Here is a 23,055-nt window from a genome sequence, read left to right as displayed (position 1 = left end):
CCTTCAGATAAGTTGTCCACAGTCCTCTTTTTCCTGTTTTAAAGGTTTCATGTGTGAACAACAGTATCTAATACGTATGGAAGGTTTATCACACAGCTTTATGGAAGTATAACTGATGCACGTGTTGGAAGGGTACAGATTACTGTATAATTACACAGAACCATCACCACACTCAAGACAATGAACACCCATCATCCAGAGCCCTCATTTTCCTTTGAAATTCATCCCTTTTCTCCCAACGATCACTGATTTGCTTTCTGTCCCTATGGATAGTTATTTTCCGTTCTTTAGAATTTTATATTAATGGAATCATGTACTTTGCACTGTCTTTTTAGGTCTGATGTCATTTACTTAGCATAGCATTTTGAGATCCATGTGTATTGAGATAGCTACCATCTTTTATTTCAGAGTAGTATTCTCGTCTATGGATATACTAAATTTGTGAATGTATCCACCTGGGTTTTTACATTTTTTGGCTGTTAGACATTCACTGTTTAAGCTATTATGAACATTCACATGCAAGCGTTTGTGTGGATATATACTTGATTTTTCTTGAGGAAAGACCTGGGAGTAGAATATCTGGGTCCTGTGGGAGGTCTGTGTTGCACTTTTTACAATCTCCCAGTTTGACCTGGTGGTTGTGCCACCAGGTGTGTCTGAGAGTTCTAGTTGCCCTGAACACTTGCTCCTACTTGGTGTAGTCAGTCACTTTACTTTTAGCCATTTATTGAGTATACAGTGGTAACTTATTGTGGTTTTTATTTGCATTTTCCTAGTGAATAATGATATTGGGCCTGTTTTCATGTGCTTATTTGCCATATGTTTATCTTCATCGGGGAATTGTTTCTTCAAGTCTTTTTATGTTTTAAAATGGTTTTTGGGGGTCCAGCGTTTAGGCATAGTGATTAAAGCCACCACCTATGGTGCCAGCGTTCCATATAGGCACTGGTTCGAGTCCTAGCTGTGCCATTTCCAATCAGCTCCATGCTAATTGTGCCTGGGAGAACAGTGGAGGATGGCCCAAGTGCTTGGGCCTCTGCCACAGACATGGAAGACCTGGAAGAAGCTCCTGGCTTCCACCTGGCCCTGCCCTGCCCATTTCGACCATTTGGGAAGTGAGACCCAAATGGGTCTCCCGTGTGGTTGCAGGGCCCAAGCACTTGGGCCATCCTCCACTGCCTTCCTGGGCCACATCACAGAGCTGGACTGGAAGAGGAGCAACCGGGACGGAATCTGGCGCCCCAACCGGGACTAGAACCTGGGGTGCTAGCGCCGCAGGCGGAGGATTAGTCTAGTGAGCCATGGCGCTGGCCAATAATCTGTGTGGTAGTTAATATAGAATACAAAACACATTTAGGAATGAAATGGCTATCATGATCTGATTGTTGTTTTTAGCTCTTATTCAAACTACTGTGGAACTGTGATCTTTCTACTTTTTACTTGTTGTATATTTTTAGTGGAACATTGAGCCTGTTATAGAGTAGATTCAAATTATGTTTTTGCAAAAAGTAAAAATGGTAGGAGAGAAATAATGGTTATATTTTTAGAGTTATACATATGAAATACATGAAGTTGTTCTCTTTATATTAGTAAAGATTATAAAAAGAGATTATTTAAAAGAGAGGGAGAGAAGGAGGGAGATCGATTGATCTTCTGACCACTGGCTCAATCCCCAAATGGCTGCAGTGGCCAGGGCTGGGTCAGGCCAAAGCCAGGAGCTTTATCCAGGTCTCTCACATGAGTGGCAGGGGCACAAGCACTATAGATCACTTTGGGGAGAATTGACACCTTAATTATATAGTCTTTGAATCTATGAATGTAGTATATGTCTCCATTATTTAGCTTCTCTAATTTCTCTTGGCTGTGTCTCTTAGTTCTTAATGTGCAACCCTTTTACTTTTGTCAAATTTACCTCTAACAATTTCATATCTTTTGATGGTCTTATACGTAGTATTGACTTTGAATGTTAATTTCCAGTTGTTTTCACTGTGTGGATATTCATCTCTTAGACATTGACATTGTGTCCTGCAATTTTGTTAAAACTCGCATATTAATAGCTATTTTGTCAATTCCTTAGAATTTTTTGTGTATTTTGTCATGTCATCAAAAGACAGTTTTACTTTATGCATTCCAATCACATACACCTATTTCTTCTTATTGTACTGGCCAGGATCCCCAGGACAGTGTTAGCTAGAAGGCGCATGGGTTGACATCCTTGCCTTGCCCCTGATCTTGGGCAAAATGTGTTCAGTCGTCACCACTGGATATGATGTTAGTTGTAGATTTTATCAGTTTCCTGTAACAGATTAAGAAAGGTCCTTTCTTTACCCAGTTTGCTGAAAGTTGTTTTTTTCTTTGAAAAAAAAAAAAAATCTATACAGGATTTGCAGACATGTGTTTTTCTGAGCTGATTGAGATAATCATGGTTTTCTTATTTTGTTAATATGGTGAATTATATTTATTATCTTAATGTTAAATTATCCATCTGTAAACTTGTAATGATGTCAGCTGTCTCTCATTCCTGATAGTAGCTTATTTATTTATGTCCCTTTTTCTCCTGACTGGTCTAACTAAAGATTGGTCAACTATTGATCTCCAAAAAGCAGCCCGTGGTTCAGCTTTTTCCTCTATTTTCTATTTAATTTATTTCTGCTATGAAATCTTTATTATGTCCTTCATTCTGTCTGCCTGCTTTGGGTTTAATTTTTATTTTTTTAATTTGAAGGGCAGAGTTAGAGAGAGAGAGAGAGAGAGACAGATCTTCCATCTGTGGATTCATTCCTCAAATGGCCACAGTGGTCAGGCTGTGTCAGGCTGAAGCTAGGAGGCCAGGGCCTCCTCTGGGTGTCCCATATGGATGCAGGGACCCAAGCACTTGGACCTTAATTTTCTTTTGAAAAAATTTTTTTTTACATTTTTAAGCTTTTATTCAGTGAGAAAGATGCATAGGAGGGTGAGGGCCCTATCTAAAAGGAGAGAGGGAAATCTGGATTCATACGCACCAGGAGCCAGCCACGTGGAGGAGCATCTAGGCCAGGAAGCGTGAGGTGGGTGGCCTGAAGGCACAGGGCTGCAGCGAGCCCCACACTGGCCGAAGGCCAAAGAATGGAAATGAAGGGCCGGGCACACCCTGTCCCAGGCTTTTAATCCACTTCCAAAGGGGAGTGGTTAATTAACCTGATTGGCCAGTGGGTAGTAGGGGCATGAGGTCACACAGGATCTTCCAGCTCACAAACCTCATCAGTTTTATTCTGTATGCCTGCCCACAACACCCCCCCCCACCCCCAACCCCCCCCCAACCCCCGCTGAGACTCCATTCCCTTAATCCTAAGGGATTTTGAGGGGCGTAGAATCATCTCTACTGTAGCTGCTTCCTGCTTATGAGGGGCTTAGTGCAGGCCCTGCCTGTCCGGGTTCTGGAAGTCTCTGTCTTATCTAACAAACTTGATTTGTGAGCTTGGAGAAGTCCTGGTCACTGCCAATGTCTGTGTCCCCTGCATGGTCAGTTACTCCCAGAAGTCAAGTTCTGAACCATATTAGTTTGTTAATTAGCAAAGGCAAAACTGGAACAAAACCAGTTGTAAGTGGAGTGCCCCTTAAGATGACAAGAACGTATCTTACAGGGTCCCAGTTAGTGGGTGGTGATAGGAGACCCTTATGTAGATTATAAACCCACTTAGCTTGAGCATAAAGAATGATAGTAGAAGAACCTATTAGGTGTTTTCTCATCAATAACAGTTCCCAGAGAGAATCAAGCGAGGCAGGTAAGCACGTCTGCCGTGGGGGCAGCAGTCTTGATGTGACGAAAGCAGAAGCTTTACTTACCCTTTTTGCTTTGAAGAGGTACTTAAGGTCTCTGATTGGCTTACAGGAATAGTCGGGCATGTCTTCTGTGTTCACCTGTGAAGACCTAAGAGGTAGGAGTTGAATTCTGATTTCTCTGTGGTAGTCGTACTCAGTTGCACCTGGGAAGGTCCCTGTCAATTAAGCTGAAACTGATCTGAAGAGGATCTTAGGAATGGCTTGCTCAGGAATTCCTAATGTTGGAGTTTTTGTCAAAAACTTCTTAATTCCTTGGAACACCTTCTGTAGCTCTCTTGTCCAGCACAGTGTGTCTGTGTCAGGGGCTTTTTAAGCAAATACAAGGCTTAGAATCCAAATCCTGGAATCCATATTCCATAGATTCCTGTCATTGGCAATTCCCAATATTGGCGCTTTAGTGAGAAGCTGCTTAGTTCACTGGAACAACTTAGTTGTTTAGAATATTTTCAAAAGGGTTTCATTGGCTCCATATTCCCTATTGATTTGTTATTTGACTTGTGAGATATTTAGAAATGTATCATTTGCTTTGCAAATTTTGATGAGTCTTGTCCCCAGTATCTTTCTGGTATTATTATTTTATTTTTATTTTTATTATTTATTTTTGACAGGTAGAGTTATAGACAGAGAGACAGAAAGGTCTTCCTTCCGTTGGTTCACTCCCCAGATGGCCTCTATGGCCGGCGCTGTGCCTATCCGAAGCCAGTAGCCAAATGCCTCCTCCTGGTCTCACATATGGGTGCAGGGCCCAAGGACCTGGGCCATCTTCCACTGCCCTCCCAAGCCACAGCAGAGACCTGGACTGGAAGAGGAGTAGCCAGGACTAGAACCCGGCGCCCATATGGGATACTGGCGCTGCAGGCGGAGGATTAACCAAGTGAGCCACAGTGCTGGCTCCTCTGGTATTATTATTATTAAGATTTATGTTGTTGAAAGGCAGAGATAAGAAAAGGAGAGAAAGACAAAGATCTTCCATCCACTGGTTCACTCCCCGAGTGGCTGTGATGGCCGGGGTTGGGCCAGGCTGAAGCCAGGAGCAGGAGCTCCTTCTGGGTCTCCTGTATGGCTTCAGGGGCCCAAGGACTTGGCCATCTGCTGCTGCTTTTCCAGGCATATTGACAGCTGGATTGGAAGTGGAGCAACTGAGACTTGAACCTACACACATATGAGGTGTTGGTGCTGCAGGCAGAGGCTTAACCTATGCCACAGCACCGGCGTCTCTGGTATTATTATTATTATTTTTTTTTAAGATTTATTCATTTATTTGAAAGTCAGAGTTACACAGAGCAAGGAGAGGCGGAGAGAGAGAAGTCTTCCATCTGATGGTTCATTCCCCAGATGACCGCAATGGCCAGAGCTGCACCAGTCTGAAGCCTGGAGCCAGGAGCTTCATCTGGGTCTCCTGCACGGGTGCAGGGGCCCAAGGACTTGGGCCATCTTCTACTGCTTTTCCAGGCCATAGCAGAGAGCTGGATCAGAAGTGGAGCAGCCAGGTCTCAAACCGGCGCCCATATGGGATGCCGACGCTTCCAGCCAGGGCGTTAACCCACTGCACCGCAGTGCCGGCCCCCTGGTATTGTTATTTTTTTTTTTAATTTGATTCCATTGTGATCAGAGAACATGCTTTGCCGGGGAGTTCTAGAAATTAGAAATCTAAAATTAACTTTAGCAAGGCTGCACTCCTTCTCAAGGCTTCGGGGGAGAATCCATTCCTTCTGTGCTTCAGCTTGCGGAGACGACCTGCACGGTTAGCTCACGTCTCCTGTGAACGCTTAATAGTCTTGCCTCTCTTATCGCATCCCTTGTGATTATGCAGGGCCCGCCCAAACAATCCAAGATAATTATCATATCTCAAAATCGTTTAACTTGACAAAGACATGGGCTTCAGGGATTAGAGTGGCAGGGGGATGTTCTTCAGCCAGTTTCAGTTCATTGTAACTGGTGGTTGAGGTTTATCCTATAATCTGTCTTCAAGTAATAATATTCCACTTCGTGTATAACCTGTAAATGTTTGCCTTTTCCTGCTACGCCTTTATGTTATTGTCATTTTTTTTTTAATTCACGTGTCAAGAGATTCATAGTACTAACATGGGGGAATGGGTGTATATATTTTTATTCCAGGTTCTTGTTATGCACAAATACAGGAATTCCAGGTGCTGACATAATAAAGTAAATTTTATTCAAAAGGTGAGAAAGCAAAGGCACTTGTGTGTGTGCGTGTATGTGCGTGTGTGTGTGTGTGTGTGTGTGTGAGTATGAGTATGAATGAGCATGGGGTTGCCCCACAGGGCGAGAGTAGGCAGTGGGCCCAGAGAGAGAGCGCTTCCCAGCACTTCCTCCAGATCTGGTCTGCAGCAGAAGAGCGCTCATCTTCCAGTTGTTGTCTGCTTCTGTGAGGTCGGAAACGGCTGCCTCAACAGGCCTAAAATCCTAGGGGAGTATTGGATACTTCCGTAAATTCCACGTGAATCCTGATAGACATCTTCATGGTGCTTCTCCTCCCTGCCTCCCTCCCCAATGAAACAGATACATCCCAGGAAAGAGGGTATTTATATTCACAAATAGAATCGAATGGCTTTGCAGGAGCCTCCGGCTTCACTGTTCTAAACTGCCTGCCTCTCCCATGTGAGTGCAGTAATTCCATTTTAAAGAAACTGACATAATAAGAAAAACGTCTTGCCTATTTCGCTACATGAAAATGGGTTTCCAGGGCTCCTGGTGCATATTTCCATCTCTTACTATTTGCTTTCTCCCTCAAAGCCTTTCTTTAGCGTTTCTTAGAGTGTGGGCCCATTGGTGTTGACTCTCAGCTCTTAAAAGCCTTCATTTTGCCTTCATTTTTAAAGTAGTTTGATAAGAACTGGTGTTAGTTCTTCCTTAAAAATTCGGTAGTAAGAGCTCAGCAGTGAAGCCATTTTGTCCTGGTCATTTCTTTGCTGGGAGATCTATTATTGTTCATTCAGTCTCATTACTTGTTATTGGTCTGTTCAGGTTTTCTGTCTTCGCATTTCAACTTTGGTGGGTTACATGTGTCCAGAAATTTATCCCTTTCTTCCAGATTTTTCAGTTTGTTGCAGATAATTGCTCATATTAGTTCCGGGTGTCACTCACGTCGATTCCGTAACTAGGCTGTTGTGAATAGGAATGCTGCAGTAAACATGGGAGTGCAGATGTCTCTTCCACAGACATACCAGTGGTTTCATTCCCTTGGATGTGTACCCAGTGGTGGGTTTGCTGCGTCATGGGGTAGTTCTGTTTTTAATTGTTCATTTGAGGATTTGAAGCAATTTATGTCAACAGTTTAGGCAATTTATATGAATACATATATTCAGAAACACACATTTAGCAGGTCGACATGGAAAAAAAAGTCTTGAGTAGCTGTCTATGTATTTTTTAAATTCATTGTTGAAATCATCCCCAGTAGACAACTGAAGACCTAGTTTCTCTGGTGAATTCTACTAAACATTTAAAGAAGATATAATAGCACAGTAATATGTTCTCAGAAAATAGAAAAGGGTTGAAAACTTTCCATTTCCTTTTAAGATACCAGCATAATCCTGTTATCAAAACCTTATGAGGGCTGGCACTGTGGCGTAGCAGGTAGAGCTTCTGCCTGCAGCACTGGCATCCCATATGGGCACTGGTTTGAGTCCCGGCTGCTCTACTTCTGATCCAGATCTCTGCTATGGCCTGGGAATACAGTAGGAGATGGCCCAAGTCCTTGGACTCCTGCACCCACGTGGGAGACCCTGAGGAAGCTCCTGGCTTTGGATGGGGTCAGCTCTGGCCATTGCAGCTATTTGCAGAGTGAATCAGCAGATTGAAGATCTCTCTCTCTCTCTTTCTCTCTCTGTCTCTGCCTCTTCCTCTCTGTAACTCTGCTTTTTAAATAAATAAATAAATAAATCGTAGGGGAAAAAAATCTAATGACTACAAGGAAGAAGATTAGAGATCTATAGGTATAATTCATGCAGGTGAATTAATCAAATCTAGGGAAAAGAAAAAAATAAGATATGAATCATTAGATTTTTCTTTTTTCTGTTGCATATCTGCTCTATCCTGCATGTTTTCATGGCAGTAGCTATCGTTTCATTTTTTAATTTTTTTATTTATTTGAAAGAGTTAGAGAGAAGGGGGGGGGGGGAGTCTTCCATCTGCTGGTTCACTCACCAGACGACCACAACAGCCAGAGCTGCGCCGATCTGAAGCCAGGAGCCAGGAGCTTCTTTTGGGTCTCCCACATGGGTGCAGGGGCCCAAAGACATGAGCCATCTGCTGCTTTCCCAGGCCATAGCACAGAGTGTGATTGGAAGAGGAGCAGCTGGGACTAGAACGGGAACCCATATGGGATGCCAGCGCTTCAGGCCAGGGCTTTAACCCACTGCGCCACAGTGCCGGCCCCTGTCATTTCATTTTTAAGGTAGGACTCCCTTAAGCATTCCTTGGATGGCCAGTCTGGTGGTGACAGTGTCTTCCAGTTTATGCTTTTTTTTTTCTAGTTAAAGAATATTTATTTATTAATTGAAAGCAGAGTTACAGAGAGGCAGAGGCAGAGAGAGAGAGAGGTCTTCAATTGCTAGTTCATTCCCCAGATGGCCGCAATGGCCAGAGCTGCAGTGATCCAAAGCCAGGAGCCAGGAGCTTCTTTCAGGTCTCCCTTGCGGGTACAGGGGCCCAAGGACTTGGGCCATCTCCTACTGCATTCCCAGGCCATGGCAGAGAGCTGGATCAGAAGAGGAGCAGCCAGGCCTCAAACTGGTGCCCGTATGGGATGCCGGCACGGTAGGCGGCAGCTTTACCCACTATGCCACAGCGCCGGCCCTCAGTTTATGCTTTTTGTGGGAAGTAGTTCTCCTTCATTTCTGAAGGAGAGCTTTACTGGGCTGGCAGTTTCTTTCAAGCCTTCCAGTGTTTCATTCTGTTCTTTCCTGGCTTGTGAGATTTCACCTGAGAAGGCTGCTGTTACTCTAATGTGAACTCCCTCTGTCTTATGCTTCAATTAGAATCTTCTTTGGTCTGATCTATTAAGGGTCCTTTGGGCTTGGATCTGGATGTACATATCATTCCAGAAATTTGAAAAGCTTCCAGGAATTTGTTCATGTGTCTCTGCTGACATCCCAGTCTGTTTGATCCACTGTTGTGGTGCGTGGTCTGCCTTAGGCAGTCACCTCCATGTGCAGCTGTTTAGGCCTGCTTTGGTCCTTCCTTGTGGAGGAGGCGGCAAACACTGGAAACCTCTATTCAACCATCCGAAAATCCTCCATTTCTTACTGTGTCATAGCTAAAAAATTGCTTTGTGTATTTTTTCCAAATTTTTAAAAAGATTCATTTATTTATTTGAAAGTCAGAATTATAGAGAGAAAGAGATCAATCTTTGACCCATTGGTTCACTCCCAAGATGGCTACAAAGACCAGACCTGGCCAGGTCAATGCCAGGAGCGTCTTCTGGGTCTCCCATGTAGGTACAGGGACCCAAACACTTGGGGCATCTTCTACTACTTTTCCCAGCCCATTACAAGGGAGGTGGATTGGAAGTGCAGAAGCCAAGAGCCAGGCCTGGTACCCAGATGGGATGCTGGCATCACAGGTGGCAGTATAACCAGCTACACCACAATGCCAGCCCCCAATTTTTTTTTTTTTTAATTTAGGAGAATATAAATGGTCCTTTATACTCCATCTTGGTCAGAGTAGTAAGCTCAGGGATTCTCCCTAGCCATTAAGTTAGATGATTATTTCTTGGAATTATGGAGACAGAAGGCAAGTTATTGATTACTGCCCTGGTTTTAATAATCGGTGATGATTTTTACTTTATATGCAGAGAGCAGAGTTCATGGGTTTGAGAATTTTTATCTATTTTGCGTGTTGCAAGAATAGTTAGAGTATGATGTGTGAAGAGCCTGTTGTCAGTAGCCAAAGGTTAACATAATTATTCACCTTCCTGCCATATTATAAAGGGATACATACAGTTATTTAGGCAACTGGACAGAAAGAGGTGTTCTTAGAGATAATGAAATTTTAAAATCCTTTCATCTGACAGTTTTTTTTTTTAAGAAAAGGTTGCCTAAATTGCTGTTGTGACATGACTACTTTACATGCATAACTTAGCGTAACCATAGTTAATCAGAACGCACAAAACTCAACAAATGAGCAAAAGGTGCCTTATAGTTAAAGTGTCGTCCTTCTCCACTACAAATTAGAAGTGCAGAGGTCAGTGTTAGAAGCAGATCCACCGACAACAGCACAAAATGACAACCATTATAGTGGCAAAAGAGCTAGCAACCCAAACATAAAAAATACACTGTGGTAAAGGATGAAACTCACCTCTGATATCATCAAGTCCATGAAGACAGGGTAAAATTGTTCTTAGCTTCAGGAGTGGAATCATGCACTATAGTTTTAATATTTCCATCTGCAAGTTTCTTTGGAAGTGTTAACACTTAAATGAGTATAATAGAACATTTATTAAAATCTAATTCTTTGATGAGACTGAGTAAATGACTTTCTGCTATTCATGTTCTTTCTGGTCTTGTTTCAAAAACAAGCGTCCTGACATTCGGAAATCAGGCCGTAATCGTCTCCTTGAAAAGGAGGACTCTGGTGTTGTCTTAAATTCCTCTTAATAGTAGCATTGATCTTCTCTGCATGTTCTAAGAATAAAAGCTTGTTCTTCATCTGCCATATTCCATATCATATTCTTTTTTGTTTTTTAAAATATATTTATTAGAAAGACAGAGCTATGCAGAGGCAGAGAGAAGGAGAAAGAGGTCTTCCATCCGCTGTTTCATTCCCCAGATGGCCACAATGGCCGGAGCTGCGCTGATCTGAAGCCAGGAGCTTCTTCCAGGTCTCCTATGTGGGTTCAGGGGGCCCAACCACTTGGGCCATCTTCTACTATTCCAGGCAGTAACAGAGAGCTGGTCAGGAAGTAGAGCAGCCGGGACTCAAACTGGTGCCCACATGGGATGCCGGCACTGCAAGTGGCAGCTTTACCCACTATGCCACGGTGCCAGCCCTATATCATATTCTCTTAATCTCATACAGTTTCTTTAACAGTTATGCCAGCTCTTTGACAATTATTTGTTTCAACAGTATGTCCTGCTATGTGGCAAATCAGCTGGAAGGTCATTCATGTAATGCAACTGTTCAGTGTTGGCTGGCATGAACCCTGACCCTGAGAACAGGCATCAAACGTACAGAATAACTATCCTGTATAGTCCTTTGTGTAATGTTGTTGAAGTTCCGAGAATTGCATGCATTCTTTCCAGTTGCCAAAAAGTTACCTAAATTGGACCATGGTTACTTGCGCCCTGTAGAAAAGCTTTCACCATGCCTTTGACTTTTTAGAAGGTTCTTTGAAATGGTCATAAAGATGTTTCTACATTTGTTTTCCAACTTTTGATAAAGGCATTGTTCATTAGATTGTTTCATGTACACTTTCTAAAACTTAAAACCAGAAAGCATTCTCTTGCGTCTTGGAGACCTGGTATCATGACCTCTGGGGAAGTTAGAATGGTATCCTGTGTTCATGATGCGCATCGTTGAGAGCTGGCCACCCTGACGGTCATTGGCTGTGCTGTGGCTCTCAGGTATCTGCTTCCCTTTCTGTGCCTAGCTCTTCTGTCTTTCTGTAGTTGTACTTAATTGAGTGTCTCTTACTCTTAGTTGACTTACATCTCACGTTGGAAGAATGTAGAATTGAAAATGAAAATTGAAATAATAGAATGGTTTTAGAATGGCTGTAAAAATACTCATTTGGTTGTGGTTGGATTCCTATGTTCCTGGTCAGCTGTGCCTGTGCTCCCATCCTGTGGTCACACCTACAGAGTTTCCAGTGTAATGCTCCAGTGTTACTCTTTTTTTTTTTTGGGGGGGGGGGGCAGGCAGAGTTAGACAGTGAGAGAGAGACAGAGAGAGAGTTATAGATAGTGAGAGAGAGACAGAGAGAAAGGTCTTCCTTCCGATGGTTCACTCCCCTAATGGCCGCTACGCCAATCCGAAGCCAGAAGCCGGGTACTTCCTCTGTGTCTCCCATGAGGGTGCAGGCACCCAAGCACTTGGGCCATCCTCCGCTGCCCTCCCGGGCCACAGCAGAGAGCTGGACTGGAAGAGGCGCAACCGGGACTAGAACCCGGGGTGCCGGTGCTGTGGCTCACTTGGCTAATCCTCCACCTGCGGTGCCTCCAGTTTTACTCTTAAAGGGCTAGAAAAGGGGTCTTCCCCACCCCATTGCCATCCCCCAAATAATCATTATGATGGCGAAGATACTTTTCTCTTACTGGTTGGTTAGAACTTCTCTGTGTGTCTTTAGTGAATATAATTTTAGGTGTGTGAAAGGATTTTGTCTGTACAGTAATCATATCAGTCCAGTATGGATAGTACTGCATTTCCCTCTGTAATTGCTTCACGGCCCTCACGTAATCTGGGGACACCACCATTCAGTCCTTCTGCAGCAGGGTGTCAGAAAGGGAGGATCAAGCTACAGAGTTGTTGAGGACGAGGTCAGCTTTTAAGGATGGAGTTGGTTTGTCATTGAGACTTAAACCTGAAAGGGAATCTGTGGGAAATGAAATAGAAATTCAACTATAATTTTAAGAAAGGAAGGTGCATTTAAATTTATATCAGCTTTTAGGTATGCAGTTGAGTCTGTGAGTGTGGGAAAAATTCATTTTCTTTTTTTTTTTAGATTTCTTTATCTATTTTAGAGGCAGAGAGAGGGAGAGAGAGGTCTTCCATCCACTGGTTCACTCCCCAAATGGCTGCAACAGCTGGAGCTGGGCTGATCCAAAGCCAGGAGCTTCTTGTGGGTCTCCCACATGGGTGCAGGGGCCCAAGGACTTGCGCCATCCTATGCTGCTTTCCCAGACCATAGCAGAGAGCTGGATCAGAAGTGGAGCAGCTGCGACTTGAACCAGCACCCACATAGCAGAGCTGGCCTTGAAAAATTAACTTTCAGATCAATTGTCAGAGCATACAATGACAAAAAGGCCAGTGTAGGTTGTTTTAATCCTATCTACTAATTGCTTAATTACTTTCTGTATATTCACATCATGTAACATAAGCTATTAGTTTAGCCTTTTTTTGATGTACTGATTTGTAGTGTTTTAATTATGTGGAACATAATTATAGAAGAAATGTAGCATCCTCCATTGTTGATAAACTCCATCATTAAGTACGTGCTTTTTAAACACAGCATTTCTCAGAGAACTGTCTCTTTTAATTTTTAGTATATTGAGGCCTTTGTGTTTTCTTTAAAGAAAAAATTTATTTGAAAGGCAGAGAGAAGGAGAGAGAGAGAGATCTTTCATCATTGGTTCTCACTTCCCACATGGCTGCAACAGCCAGGGCAGAGCCAGGAGCCTGGAACTCCATCCTGGTCTCCCACATGGGTAGCAGAGGCCCTAGGACTTGGGCCATCTTCGGCTTCTTTTCCAGGTACATTAGCAGGGAGCTGGAATGGAAGTGGAGCAGCTGAGACACAAACTGCACCCATATGGGATCCTGGTGTTAAAGGCAGCAACTTAACCTAAGGCCATTATGTTTTCTATGAAGTATTGTCTGGAATTCACAGATCAAGTTTTAGAAGCTCATGGTAATTAAAAATAATCCATAAGTACATTCATGCTAGAGGTGCACAGTTCCATTTGTTGAACTGCTATGGATGGGGCTGGTGCCATGGCGCAGTAGGTTAATCTTCCGCCTGCTGCGCTGGCATCCCATATGGGTGCCGATTTGAGTCCCGGCTGCTCCTCTTCCTATCCAGTTCTCTGCTGTGGCCTGGGAAAGCAGTAGAAGATGGCCCCAGTCCTTGGGCCCCTGCACCCACATGGGAGACCAGGAAGAGATTCCTGGCTTCGGACCAGAGCAGCTTCGGCCGTTGTGGCCATTTGGGGAGTGAACCAACGGAAGGAAGACCTTTCTCTGTCTCTCCCTCTCACTGTAACTTTACCTCTAAAATAAATAAATAAAATCTTAAAAAAAACAAAAAACAAAACAAAAAAAAAAAAAACCTGCTGTGGATGGGGCCAGCCCTGTGGCGTAGCGGGTAAAACTGCTGCCTGCAATGCCGGCATCCCATGTGGGCGTGGGTTCGAGTCCCAGCTGCTCCTCTTCCAATCCAGCTCTCTGCTATGCCCTGGAAAAGCAGTGAAGAATAGCCCAAGTCCTTGGGCCCCTGCACCCACGTGGGAGACCCGGAAGAAGCTCTTGACTTCTGGCTTTGGATTGGCACAGCTTCAGCCGTTGCAGCCAACTGGGGAGTGAACCAGTGGACGGAAGACCTTTCTCTCTCTGTGCCTCTCCTTCTCTCTGTGTGTAACTCTGACTTTCAAATAAATAAATAAATATTTTTTAAAAAAACTGCTATGGCTAACTGAACCCAGCTAGATGATTCCCAGAGTTAAACTGTCAACCTTCTCGCCAACATAGGCATTTCTGCTGTGTATTTTTGGTGCATATAAATTAATTATAATTTGATTAATTAAGTACAATTATTTGTATAATCCTGTCTGATTTATTAGTGAAATTAATCTTTGTAAGTTTCCTGTCCCCACCAATTTTGAGAGCAGTCTCACAGGATAAAAGAGAAAGTTTCCAACCTCACAAAAAGCTGATGCCATTTGGTTTGTTGACTGCCTCATTCACGGGTTGAGTGTGTAGTCAGCATCCCCTGTGACCTGCTGTAGCTTCAGGGGCTGCTGAGGCAAACAGGCAGCAGGTGCCGCCCTTGGGGAGCCTGTGTTGGTGCAAAGGAAGGAAACGCCCAGGAGTGGGCACATAGGATCCGGGTGCTGTGAGAGCTACTACAGAAGTGTGGCAGGGTGCACTGTTGACAGCAAGGTGCGAGTGGGGAGTGGTCAGCAGGCCATGTGCCTTGCCCCAGTGTCTCCTCTCTGGCTCTGTGACACCTCTCTCATCTTTGCTGTCTAGTGGCCTATTAGGCAACAGGAGTGTTAGGAGAGAAAATCAGCTTTAATTGAGCTAGAAGAGTAGGACAGGGGTGTTTGGCAACTGAGTGGGATCCAAGGTTCTCTGAGCTCCTGGAGCTGGAACCTAATTTGCATTCTACTTTAGCTGTGAAGTCTCTCCTCACTGATTATATTCACTCCTGTATTTTAAGCTTTGTATGCTCAGGGACTGCATGTTTTTTTGTTTTTAATCAAGTACTTCAAGAAGTAAGTCTCCTTAAGGGGCACTTAACACAATACAGCTGTGTAGATGGCTTAGCCATAAGGCTTTTCTGAACTAGACAGAATCTCTTTAGTACTGCTGAGTATTGTAGCAAGGTGCCTGAACTGATGACGCATAAGATCACAGAGGAAAGGCTGGTTTGTTTTGTGCTCAGAAGGACTGAAAGGAGAAGGAAAGAAACTGATTAGGAGGTGGAGAAGGCTGTGAGGCAGCTGTTGATAGCCATGCAGGATCATTCCTTAGCCTGATAGCATCTGTGGATCAGGAAATAGGAAGATGGGGGACACTGATCAGGGGAGTACCTCGGAGCACTGAGTGGGCTTGACATACACAAGTGAGTCTACCCATAGATTAAGGTAGATCTTGGTAAGTTATTGCCTTTGTATATATTTAGACATAAAGATTTAGTTGAGCTGAACTCTTCTTTCTTAGGGTTTAGTTTTGATTAATTCTGGGGGTTTCATTGTAAAGTCCTTGGTCTCCAATTTAAGATCTTAGGAGTTGAGTTTATGCTACATCTATGCATAAATAGTCACTCTGAGGAAGGGAGTTACACTTAGACACTATTTGTGACATTGTAAGCTGCTGGGTACTGTTAATGTGTCACAGTCCCTAGCCATTCTGTGTATTAGAGTGAAGCACAGTCGATCATTGTGGTGGACACGTGTCCTGTTAAGTCATGATTGCTTCTAGTCTCTGGCCTTTCCAAGTGATTTCAAGATGCACAGTTTAAAAATTTAGGTTTGTAGGCCGGCGCCGTGGCTCAATAGGCTAATCCTCCGCCTTGCGGCGCCGGCACACCGGGTTCTAGTCCCGGTCGGGGCACCGATCCTGTCCCAGTTGCCCCTCTTCCAGGCCAGCTCTCTGCTGTGGCCCGGGAGTGCAGTGGAGGATGGCCCAAGTTGCTTGGGCCCTGCACCCCATGGGAGACCAGGAGAAGCACCTGGCTCCTGCCATTGGAACAGCGCGGTGCGCCGGCCACAGCGCGCCTACCGCGGCGGCCATTGGAGGGTGAACCAACGGCAAAAAAGGAAGACCTTTCTCTCTGTCTCTCTCTCTACTGTCCACTCTGCCTGTCAAAAAAAAAAAAAAATAGGTTTGTTACTCACAAAGTAAATGAGCTCACTTTCTTGACCTTTTTGTAAACTAGATGCTTTCTGATGCAGCACCCGGGAAACTGAGAATTGTTCACGGTGATGTACTGACATTTAAATTGGAAAAGGCCTTTCCAGAAAGTCTTAAAAGACGCTGGGAGGATGGTAAGTACCTTTAGATTCTTTTAAAATATTCTTTAAATAGCTAAATACTTAATTATTCATATCACAAACATTATACACTTATAAATATTGTATGTATTAAAAAATTGAGCAGAATTAAGTAATGCACATTGTAAATTTTTCTACCATACTACTTTGTTCCAAAATGTGAAATTTAGTTACTTTTTCTGGGTTTCAGATTTTCAGTGTTTCAGTTCTGTCCAAATAAACTTGTCCCTTATTTTTTTTTTTTTTTTAAGGTTTATTTGTTTGAAAAGGAAGGTGACAGAGAGAGACATCTTCCATCCAGGGTTTACTCCCCAGATGGCCACAATTGCCAGGGCTGGGCCAGGCAAAACCAGGAGTCTGGAATTCCATCCATATCCCCCACATGGGTGACAGGGACCCAGGCCCTTGAGCCATCTTCTGTTGCTTTCCCAGGCACATTAGCAGGGAGCTGGATAGGAAGTGGAGCAGCCAGGGCTCAAACCAGCACCCATGTGGGATGTGGGTGTGGCTGGCAGCAGCTTAACCCTTTGTGCACAGCACCTGCCCCATAAACTTGCCATTTTTATAACCTATATAGACAGATAGGCTATACTATAGGGTTACTTGCTCCTCATGGTGAAAGATGTAAAATAGTAAATCATGCCCAAGCCTTCATTTAACTTTTTCCATTGTTTTTCAATACTCGGTGACCAACTAAGGCATTCTTCATTCATGGACAGCGTTTGTTGGGTACCTGCTCTGAGCCAGCTCTTCAAAATACTCTTTTAAAAAAAAAAAAACAAAAACCTTTTCTTGCCTGTTAACAAGTCTCAAAGCGGATGGAGGAGGCATTTCGATCTATCAGCATCGGTGTCTCTGGCCCCTTAGGGCAGGGCCTCTTCAGAGTGGTCCTCACCTTCTAGTGAGTGCTCTCTTCCCAGCACACAGCCCTCAGGCTGTGCGCCTGCTCAGCCACACTGGCATCACGGCGAGCTCCTGACTGCCTGTTGGAAACCTTTCCTGACCGAGTTGTCTGGCATTCATCAGACATCAGACTTAACCACTGCCTTCTGGGAGATGCCTCTGCTCTTGTCTTTCCTGATACCGCACCCTCCTGGTCCTCCTGTCACATTTGTGAGCTTCCTCCTCAGTGTCCTTTGCTGGTGTTCTTTCTCCTGCCCCTTTCTGCACGTGGTTGCTTCCAAGATTTGTGTGTTTGGGCATCTGCTCTCGCTGTCGGTATGCCTGGACACCTCCACCCCTGTGATGTCACTTAGACCAGCACACTGCAAACACTCCTGTCTATCCACAGCCTATCTGTGTCCCCAGCCTGTCTGTATACCCAGCCTGTCTGTGTCCCCGGCTTGTCTGTATACCCAGCCTGTCTGTGTCCCCGGCCTGTCTGTGTCCCCACCCTGTCTGTGTCCCCAGCCTGTCTGTGTCCCCAGCCTGTCTGTATACCCAGCCTGTCTGTGTCCCCTGCTTGTCTGTATACCCACCCTATCTGTGTCCCCAGCCTGTCTGTGTCCCCAGCCTGTCTGTATACCCAGCCTGTCTGTGTCCCCTGCTTGTCTGTATACCCAGCCTGTCTGTGTCCCCAGCCTGTCTGTGTCCCCAGCCTGTCTGTGTCCCCGGCCTGTCTGTGTCCCCGGCCTGTCTGTATACCCAGCCTGTCTGTGTCCCCACCCTGTCTGTGTCCCCAGCCTGTCTGTGTCCCCAGCCTGTCTGTATACCCAGCCTGTCTGTGTCCCCGGCTTGTCTGTATACCCAGCCTGTCTGTGTCCCCAGCCTGTCTGTGTCCCCGGCCTGTCTGTGTCCCCACCCTATCTGTGTCCCCAGCCTGTCTGTATACCCAGCCTGTCTGTGTCCCCGGCTTGTCTGTATACCCAGCCTGTCTGTGTCCCCAGCCTGTCTGTGTCCCCGGCCTGTCTGTGTCCCCACCCTATCTGTGTCCCCAGCCTGTCTGTATACCCAGCCTGTCTGTGTCCCCGGCCTGTCTGTGTCCCCGGCCTGTCTGTGTCCCCAGCCTGTCTGTATACCCGGCCTGTGTTCCCAGCCTGTCTGTGTCCCCGGCCCGTCTGTATACCCAGCCTGTCTATATCCACAGCCTGTCTGTGTCCCTGGCCTGTCTGTGTCCCCAGCCTGTCTGTATACCCAGCCTGTCTATGTCCCTGGCCTGTCTGTGTCCCCGGCCTATCTATGTCCCCAGCCTGTCTGTATACCCAGCCTGTCTGTGTCCCCGGCCTGTCTGTGTCCCCAGCCTATGTCCACGGCCTGTCTGTGTCCCTGGCCTGTCTTTGTCCCCAGCCTGTCTGTGTCCCCAGCCCGTCTGTATACCCAGCCTGTCTGTGTCCACGGCTGGTGTCCCATTCAAGGTCATCGGACTCTCTGTCAGCTCCATGGACACTTTTTCCTCATCTTTCCAGACTCAATTGTCTCTTCCCCCACACCAGCTATGTTTCCTATACTTCCTAATCCAGTAGTCTGGGGACTTTGACTTTGAGTGTGAACTAGCTAGAATTTTTCCCTCAGTAGTTCAAAGCTGATTGTGAGGAAACACTGCTTTTGAAGAATGAATGCCCTGAAAAATATTTAGCCATGTCTCTTCATATGTTGTTGTTTGATGCTATTAATATGCAGTTAAATTTTGCTCTGAGCTAAAATTATACTAAGAATATATTGATGAAATCATTCCATGTTGTTTGATCCCCTGCCACGCAGACCCTCCCAATGTGCATATTATCGGAAATCTGCCGTTTAGTGTTTCAACTCCACTGATTGTCAAGTGGCTTGAGCATGTCTCCTGCAGAGATGGACCCTTTGTATATGGTAGAACCCCGATGACTCTGACGTTTCAGGAGGAAGTGGCTGAGGTAAGGGTGACTTTCTGGCTAGTTGATCACATTATCAAACCTTGAAACAATTCAATTACAGAAAATTTCAGCTTCAGCTCAGCCTGTGATGACGAGAGTAGATAGACATAATTGCTAGAAGCTTCCGGAGAGAACAGCAGTGATGTATATTGGCCAAAGTGGCCCTGTAGGAAGTAGCGGGACACAGGGGCCATGGCTGAGTGCGATTGGCCATGCACTTGTAAATAGGGATTGGATTCAAAGCTGAGAAGGGGAGGAGGTTGAGGTCTTGTCCACTGTAGACTTTGACTTCATCCCTCACCCCACTTCTGTGGGCACTCTCTGGAAAGTAGGTCTCCAGGGGCAGTCTGGCATTCATCAGGCTGTTAACCACTGCCTTCTGGAAGATGCAGTGAGAAGGGGCAGTGTTTGGATCTGCAGACGTGATGTGTAAATACTAGAGTATTGCGATATGTATGCTTGGTCTAATAAACACCTACGTCAGTAACTGAACTACCAGCACCTGTGACACCCGCTTGTACACCTCTGACTGTATCTCCTGTCCACCCCGCTATGACTTGGGAATTTGTTACCCCCCCTACAGAGGCTTTTCACATAGATTTCTATGCATATAACTAATGTAGTTTTTGTCCATTTTTGCGTTTTATATAAATGGTTTACAACTGTATGTATTCTTTATATCCTGAACATTATTTGTAGGATTTGCTCATGTCGCTCATAGCTGTAAGTTTGTGTAGTGATAGCTGTACAGACTACGTACTCTTTTGACTACATTATAATTTATCTGTCCATTCTTCTCTTTTTGGACTCTGCATCCGTTTCAGTGTTTTGTTATCACAAACAGAACTGTCACAAACATTGTTTTCATTTATGTGAGCTACAGCACAGGATCAGGATTTCTGTAGGATGTGTGTCCAGAAGTGGAACTGCACGTCTTCACTCTCCCCACAAGATGCTAAATTGTCCTCTGAAGTCACCGGCAGTATGTGAGAGTTCATTTTGCTGCCTATTCTTGCTGGTACTCACTATTGCTAGACTTGTACATTTTTATTAATCTGCAGGTAATAGGATGTCACTGTATTTTATTTGGTCCCTGCTGATTTTTAATGAAATTGAGCACCATTGGTAGGGCCTTTTGAGTTTTGTTTTTGTTTGTATTGTTTTTTCGGTCAAGTGCTTACCTTTTGCTGCTTGTTTATCTTCCTAATTTGGAGGAGGTCTTACTCCACACAACTACTTATTAAACTTGTTGCATATTTTTTTTTTCAATTTCAGTGCACATTCCTTTTTGTTTATTCTACAACATCTCCTGCTGTGTAAAAGGCCTTTGGGAAGTATCAGCAGAAGATGCCATGGATGTCTGGACTAGATAATTTTTTTTTTCATTTATTAAACTTTTATTTGATGAATATAAATGTCCAAAGTACAGCTTATGGATTACAATGGCTTCCCTCCTCCTATAACTTCCCTCCCACCCACAACCCTCCCCTTTCCCACTCCCTCTCCCTTTCCATTCACATCAAGATTCATTTTCAATTCTCTTTATATACAGAAGATCAGTTCAGTATATATTAAGTAAAGATTTCAACAGTTTGCCCCCATATAGCAACACAAAGTGAAAAAATAGTGTTGGAGTACTAGTTATAGCATTAAATAACAGTGTACAGCACATTAAAGACAGAGATCCTACATAATATTTTTTTAAAAATTAATTAATTTTTATGCCATTTCCAATTTAACACAAGGTTTTTTTTTTTTTCATTTCCAATTATATTTATATACAGAAGATCGATTCTGTATATAATTAGTAAAGATTTCATCAGTTTGCACCCACACAGAAACACAAAGTGTAAAAATACTGTTTCAGTACTAGTTATAGCATCACTGCACATTAGACAACACATTAAGGACAGATCCCACATGAGATGTAAGTACAGAGTGACTCCTGTTGCTGACTTAACAATTTGACACTCTTGTTTATGGTGTCAGTAATCTCCCTAGGCTCTAGTCATGAGTTGCCAGGGCTGTGGAAGCCTTTAGAGTTTGCCGACTTTGATCTTATTCCAATAGGGTCATAGTCTTATTCCATAGGGTCAAAGTGGGAGTTCTCTCCTCCCTTCAGAGAAAGGTACCTCCATCTTTGATGGCCCTGTTCTTTCCACTGGGAGCTCACTCGCAGAGATCTTTCATTTAGGTCTTCTTTTTTTTTCTTTTCCATGGTATCTTGGCTTTCCATGCCTACAATACTCTCATGGGCTCTTGAGCCAAATCCAAATGCCTTAAGGGCTGATTCTGAGGCCAGAGTGTTGTTTAGGACATCTGCCATTCTATGAGTCTGCTGTGTATCCTGCTTCCCATGTTGGATAGTTCTCTCCCTTTTTGATTCTATCAGTTAGTATTAGCAGACACTTGTCTTGTTTGTGTGATCCCTTTGACTCTTAGACCTATCAGAGCCATCAATTGTGAACTGAAATTGATCACTTGGACTAGTTTCTGTACTTCAAAAGAAACAGTCAGGAAAGTGAAGAGGCAACCGACAGAATGGAAAAAAATATTTGCAAACTATACTACAGATAAAGGGTTGATAACCAGAATCTACAAAGAAATCAAGAAAATCCACAACAACAAAACAAACAACCCACTTAAGAGATGGGCCAAGGACCTCAAGAGACATTTTTCGAAAGAGGAAATCCAAATGGCCAACAGACACATGAAAAAATGTTCAAGATCACTAGCAATCAGAGAAATGCAAATCAAAACCACAATGCGGTTCCACCTCTCCCCAGTTAGAATGGCTCACATTCAGAAATCTACCAACAATAGATGCTGGAGAGGATGTGGGGAAAAAGGGACACTAACCCACTGTTGGTGGGAATGCAAACTGGTGAAGCCACTATAGAAGACAGTTTGGAGATTCCTCAGAAACCTGAACATAACCCTACCATACAACCCAGCCATCCCACTCCTTGGAATTTACCCAAAGAAAATTAAAGCAAATAAAAGAGCTATCTGCACCTCCATGTTTATTGCAGCTCAATTCATAATAGCTAAGACATGGAATCAACCTAAATACCCATCAACAGAAGACTGGATAAAGAAATTATGGGACATGTACTCCATAGAATACTATACAGCAGTAAGAAACAATGAAACCCGGTCATTTGCAACAAGTTGGAGGAATCTGGAAAACATCATGCTGAGTGAATTAAGCCAGTCCTAAAGAGACAGATATCATTTGTTTTCCCTGATCGGTGACAACTGAGCACCAAAGGGGAAACCTGTTGAAGTGAAATGGACACTATAAGAAACAATGACCTGATCAGCTCTTGTCCTGACTCTAGATGTACAATGTAATACTTTATCCTTTTTAGTATTTTTTGTTTTTGTTGTTGTTGTTGTTTTTCTAGTACTAGTGGTTGAACTCTGTAATTAACACACAATTATTCCTAGGTGTTTAAATTTTAACTGAAAAGTGATCCCTGTTAAATATAAGAGTGGAAAAAGAGAGGGAGGAGATGTACAATGTGGGACATGCTCAATCGGACTTGCCCCAAATGATGGAGTTAGAAATGTGCCAGGGGATTCCAATACAATCCCATCAAGGTGGCATGTACCAATGCCATCTCACTAGTCCAAACTTGTTGCATATTTCTTATACTCTCTAGCCATTGTCACTGTCTTTTTGCATGGTCTTTTGAAGAGCAGGCATTCCTAATTTTAAATTTATGGTTAGTGGAGCAGGCATTTAAGATGCTGCTTGGAATGCCCACATCCCATATCAGAGTGTCTGGGATCAAGCTGTGGCTCAGCTCCCAATTCTGGCTTCCTGCTGATGTACTCCCTGGGAAGCAGCAGGTGATGGCTCAAGTACTTGGTCCCTGTCACTCATGTGTGAGACCCGGATTGAGTTCCAGGTCCTTGGTTTTAGCCTG

General features: G+C 44.1%; 1 protein-coding gene across 1 annotated transcript in view; it reads left to right on the top strand.

The window, feature by feature from the left end:
* TFB1M (transcription factor B1, mitochondrial) overlaps positions 1 to 23,055 on the top strand; it is a 64,991-nt gene that overhangs the window by 6,419 nt on the left and 35,517 nt on the right. Inside the window, exons 3-4 of the mRNA XM_062186970.1 lie at positions 16,157 to 16,265; positions 18,972 to 19,123. Coding sequence (XP_062042954.1) covers positions 16,157 to 16,265; positions 18,972 to 19,123 — 261 coding nt within the window. The remainder of the gene's footprint in view (positions 1 to 16,156; positions 16,266 to 18,971; positions 19,124 to 23,055) is intronic.

This window comes from Lepus europaeus, chromosome 3, assembly GCF_033115175.1.
Source record: "Lepus europaeus isolate LE1 chromosome 3, mLepTim1.pri, whole genome shotgun sequence".
Lineage (NCBI taxonomy): Eukaryota > Metazoa > Chordata > Mammalia > Lagomorpha > Leporidae > Lepus > Lepus europaeus.
The sequence above is the reverse complement of the archived record's forward strand: the minus strand, read 5'-3'. Positions and strand labels throughout refer to the sequence as shown.